General features: G+C 33.6%; 1 protein-coding gene across 1 annotated transcript; it reads right to left on the reverse strand.

The window, feature by feature from the left end:
• Positions 1-1,490: 1,490 nt before the first annotated feature.
• Positions 1,491-5,353, reverse strand: LOC107821365 (actin-depolymerizing factor 2). The gene is made up of 3 exons (XM_016647804.2): positions 5,182-5,353; positions 2,154-2,419; positions 1,491-1,997 (listed from the first exon to the last, which is right to left on the reverse strand). The coding sequence occupies exons 1-3, from the start codon at positions 5,182-5,184 to the stop codon at positions 1,847-1,849; spliced, it is 420 nt and encodes a 139-aa protein (XP_016503290.1). The 5' UTR covers positions 5,185-5,353; the 3' UTR covers positions 1,491-1,846.
• Positions 5,354-5,885: the final 532 nt, after the last annotated feature.

Raw genomic sequence — 5,885 nt, forward strand, 5'->3', positions numbered from 1 at the left:
TTTTCCTATTTTCCCCGACCTGACTTACTTCTCTTATAGTAGCTTTATGCAGAATTCTAAGTAATACTTTTTCTTCTACAGCTATCTTTTCAGCCTAGCAGGGATGACAATAGACAGCGAGGAACTATATATACTAATTCAAAGGTCTACAAAAGTTGTCTTCTAGTCATTATTAGCTTACAAAGATCATGTGAGAACTTTTAATCATTAAAAAGTTTGACTCTCAAAATTCGAAGGAGTACTAAATTCTTAGCTTTCCCAAAGCAAATTGACATACCTAGTACACCTTTGAATCCTAACTGTCGGTTGGGCTTCTTATCGGGCGATTATTTATTTTTAGCGGTTCAATTTATCGGTTATTGATTTTTAAATATATTAATTTGCTAGCCACCCGATAAGATATAGGGCGAATTGGTATCGATTTAGCTATTATCGAGCGGTTTATCGGCCTAGTTGAATCTGTATTACAGAGGCCTATTTTGGTCCTTCATGTTACACTTTTACTAGTAAATACCAACAAAAAGCCAGTTTACTTTGCATGTATTCCCACCATTTTTCACTGTTACCTTCAATGGTCGTAAAACACAAGCCATTGCTTGTTACTATCTTCTTTTGGCCAACAATCTGGTCCATCTGGTGGCATTAGGATCCCATTTACCTATATATTTATAACATGCAAAGGAGGAGATTGTTGGCATGTTATAGGTTTGAGCAACAGAAAAAAATGAAAATTCTTCAACATGGATAAATAGAACTGTGGAAGGGATATATATATATATATAACGGGTTAACGGTTTATCCGATAAGAAAATTGAATAATCCGTCCCCAAACCGATAAATATTTAATAATAAAATTTCAATATGTTTCCATGCGTTAAACCGATAACATGATACCAATAAACCATTAAGTCACTTTTGCGATTCGATTTTCGATTTCGGCTCGATTTTGAACACCCTAGTCGATTGTCTCTAGCTATATGTATACATTTTTAACCTAACCAAAGTACAAGATTTTTAATCACCGCTCAACTCCCACTTCGGGGCAAGTCTACATTCTCCAGTGTGTCAAACTTGAGAAAGCAGACAGCTAATGTCTTTATCTTATTGCTGTCTGCCAACTAAGGAAAGCTCCTTCAAATAATTTACTAATTGTTTTTCCAGATAGTACATGCTATCCTATCAAGTGCTAAAATGTTCATGGATCTTTACACAAATAGCCGGTCATATTTATTATTTACTTTTTCTAGCCATATACATAAATTATATATTGATTATACACAATTATACACATATACTACATAACTATACATATATTATACCTCCACTGATTATTTTTAATTTAAACGGTTAAGTGGACAGTTATTTAGGTTAATTCTTCAATGTTGTTCAATCCCCACCTATCTCTAGTCATCACATCCAGAAAAAAAACTAGCAACAGCCCAAAATAATTCAATCTCCTTCCCTGTATTTAAAACAAAAACTAACAAAAATTGTACGAAGGCAGACCAAAAATGGCAGCAGCTCCCAGCCAGTATCATAACGCATAAACGGATTACAGAAGGTGCAACAGGATAAGAAGAAACATACAAAATGAAAGAAGGAACAATCTGATAACAATTGTTACTTCGTACCAGCCCCAAAAGCTACTCATGACACAAGTTCCACGCGCAAACACCACAAAATAAGACCAAAACCACATAATGTCTACAGGATGACAAGCCTTTTAAAATAGAATTTGACAACAGACAAATATCATATCTTAGCCAGGACCCTGTCCCAACAAATATTAACATTTCTCTTCAACAAAAGTAAAGAGAACATCCAATGCTGTACTAGAGAACTTTATTTAGTTGGCACGGCTTTTGAAGACATCCAAACCCATCTCAGTTGGATCAGTTGCTTGCAGCTCAATCTGAATCCCATCCAATTCCCTCTTAAATCTATCCTTGGAACTAGCATAGATCATTTTGCTTCTAACCTTAGAGGTATCAGGAGACCTATGCAAAACACACAGTAACAATAACAAATATCAATAGTTAGTGCGCAACATCCAAAAACAAGCAATAAAAGTATATTTTTTGGGACAATTACAAGCAATAAAAGGATATAAATTCTTGATTAAAATTAGAATAATGCTAATCATTCAGCATTACCATGCAATAAAGAAAATCCTGCTCTTTGGAACACTCTCCTTTGTCAGAAAGTCAAAATCATAGACAGCGTAACGGCACTCATCAGCAGGCAGGTGTGTACAGAAGTCCTCATAACTTTCAGCCGGCTCACCAAGCTTTTCCACAATGACTTGCTTTTGCTTTTCCTCAATCTTGAATACAATGAAGCGATAAGCCCTTTTAGTTTTCAACTCCAAAAATTTCAGTTTGCAATCGTCGTGCACAGCCATGCCCGATGCAGAGTTAGCCTACAAAGAAAATCCGAGGTCAATCAATTGATGAGTTTCTTCATAATAATACAACAAACCAGAGGCACGTCAATTCTACAGATACTAAAACATAAAAACAAAAATTAAAACAAACACCCAATACATGTGACTCAACCTACGTCAAAGCATAACGGGTGGTCTAATAGCCTGTTTGGCCAAGCTTCTCCAGCCCCAAAAGCACTTCTTCTTCTTTTTAAATACTTTTTTTTCAAAGTTCGAAGTGTTTGGCCAAGCTTTTAGAAGGAAAAAAGTGCTTCTGAGTAGAAACAGAAGCAGTTTTGGAGAAACAGAAAAAAACAGTTTCTCTACAGAAGCACTTGTGAGAAAAATAGCACTTTTTTATTGCTTGGCCAACTGCTCAGAAATGTTTTTCAAATTAATTAGCCAAACACAAACTGTTTCTCACTAAAAGTACTTTTGAGAAAAGCTCTTTTAAGAAAAAGCACTTCTCATAATAAGCTGATTTTAGAAGCTTGGCCAAACAGGATATAAGATAGATTGACAACCAGTATAAAGATAGTCGTCTATGATAAATCATCTAAATTCTAAATGGCCTGAACAAAGCCATTTATGATGAATCCTCTAAATTCTAAATGGCCTGAACAAAGCCGAATGGATATAAAGGATTCATATTTTGGCCCCAATTAATTTAGTAATGGCATTGATTGATTTACCCAATATAAAAGAACACGTTTTATAATTAACATTCACACCTATTCTGTTCATGATATTGACACCAAAGAATGAAAAAGAAAAATGAGGAAACCGAAAAAGAAAAATGCACAACAGATTTAAATTAAAATGTTTTAAATGAACAGGAAATACAGCTTTTATTTCTACGCATATCCGATAAATGCATATGCACTAGCTAATGTAAGACATCAAAGCCGTGAAGTTTTTTCTTTCTTGAAAATGAACAGGAACAACTTTTCAATTTTGGAATAAAGAAGTCATAATGTCTGGGGGATATAATAGAATGGACTATTATCTCAGGTTGCTGCAAAATCATCTGGTTCGTAACTAAAATCACTTAGCAGCTACAATGAAATCCGTTATTTCTTAGGAGCAGTTCACAATTTAGTGGGACGGATGGTGAGCACAAGCAAATTTAACTAGCTGTTCTTCAAGTTGGATACCACACTTCAACCAAAATTGAAGATGAAGGACTCCTTTTTACCCACTCTGAGATGACAGTCAAACACAACTTTGCTAAAAAATACTGTGAACAAGATACACAGTTTGTATCCTGGTTTTACAATACAAAACAGGCCAATTGAATCACGAACCAAAGCATTGATTCAACTTCTGCAAATAATTCCCTGCTTAACAAAAACACATTTTCTTGATCTTAATCACAAAACTATAAACACATCAACCTTCCATGGCTGCACCAAGAGAACATTCCACTCTCTACCTTTGCCTATTGTCTTGTATAAGACACAATTTTCCAATTATAATTATCTTACTAGTATTTTTCTTGTTGGAAACCCAAATAGAACGTCCCAAATTCTCTGGAAAATGCCGAGCAATTGAACACACAGACAAACTAAGTACATATGCAAAAATCATTTAAAAATTCAAGCTAGCTAAAGTAAATGTGCTAATTAGAAAAACCTCTAAGTTACCCAAGTATAACCAGAGGCAGCTCTAGGAATTTAAGTTAGTAACAGACTAAGATTGTACCCACAATATGGTAAGCAAGTAATCTGTCACCTACACGCCAACTGCAAGTTCCCTCAATTCTTTCTTTTTTTGTCACGATCAAAATGAAAGGTGTTTCTCCGGGCCTATCTTTTGCTCCCAGAGATACCGGTTTAAGTCCAACTCATGAAAGAGTTTAAGTATCTATTTATCAAAATCTGAGAACGTATAATAAGTGCAAAGAATGTAGAATTATAGAAGCAAATAAATGGACTTATTCATCTCCTAAACGAGAAAAATATGTATGATAATAAACTTTACTATTCTCTGAGGCAATGGATTTTGAATATTTCAAATTTCAAGGGCATTAAAAGCAAATGTGGATAATAGAATAACCCTCTAATACCCAAGTACAACAAGCAGCTTTAGGATTAAAAATTAGTTGCCTAGTAACACTACACCCACAACCTTTTCGAGGAAATGAATTTCAACCTAGTAAACATCTATATTTTTGAAAAAATTCAATTCCACAAACACTTTTTGAAAAATTTTGAACTCCACACACACACACACAATGGTGTCAGTTGTGCTCCTACATCCAGAAGCGGACCTAGTGCATTAGTTATGGGTTAGTCCAACTCAACAGCTTTGGTTCAAACTTTATATATACGTGAAAAAAATCCACTAAATTGGCATAAAAATTAGATCAAATCTTGGATCCGCCTGTGCCAACATCCTAAACAATCTGAATAAATATTCACACAAAAAGAAACTCAACAATCAAATAGTCATGGATCAAACCAGTAAGACAACCACAAATCCCATGGATAAATTCAACCATAACTAAAACATTAAAATCCAAATTACAGCAAATCCGATCCATCATCCATTAACTAAACCAGAACCTAGGGTTTTCGCCACGCACAGCACATAAATACTCAGATCAAAAAGCCAAAACAGATCAGCACAAAATAAAATAACACTTCCATCAGTAGATAAAATCAAAATTCTTCTCGTAATTCGTTGAATTACTATTACAAAATAGCAAAAATAAAATAAAATAAAAAATAACAGAAATCAGAAAAAAAGTAAAGACTTGCCATGGTGAATCGAGAAGATCGAAAGGATCTGAACAAAAGATATTTTTGTGTTTTTTTCTTTTTTGTGTAAAGAGAGAGGGTTGAGACTAGAGAAGACTTGAGAGATATAACAAAGGGGAAATTGTCTGAGAATTTTCCGAATTTTCAACCCTTGGTATTCGGTGGATACCACCCACCCCCTACTAAATATCATGATGGATGGTCGGGCTAATAGTAAGATGACACGTGGTAATAACGGAATGCCAGAAATGCCCCTTTAGAATCAGTTGCTTGTCCAAATTGTGTTCCTATTAGGCGGAATTAATGGTGTTCATGAAAAAACAAATTGAAAACCTAATCAAATCGACACAAAAAATCAACAGTATTTTAGTTTGATTTGATTTTAGTTATGAATTTTAAAAATATATTAAATTTAGTTTGGATTTAGTTGTTGTTGTTGTAGTAGTATTAGATTTAGTTTGGTTTTAATTTTATAAAAAACAAAATCGGAAAAAATCGAAGCAAAAAAATACTTATTTAAAATTTTATTATTATACATATACATATGTATATTTTCATATAAAGTTTTAAGAATTTTATGGTAGATATTAAATTGTTTGCATTTTTAGTTGGTAGTTTAGTTCTTTACCATTATAATAATCAAGTTTTTTACCTTTATATTCTAGTTTGATGATAGTTTATTTTGCTAATTCTAATAATCTATT

Source organism: Nicotiana tabacum, chromosome 17, assembly GCF_000715075.1.
Source record: "Nicotiana tabacum cultivar K326 chromosome 17, ASM71507v2, whole genome shotgun sequence".
Lineage (NCBI taxonomy): Eukaryota > Viridiplantae > Streptophyta > Magnoliopsida > Solanales > Solanaceae > Nicotiana > Nicotiana tabacum.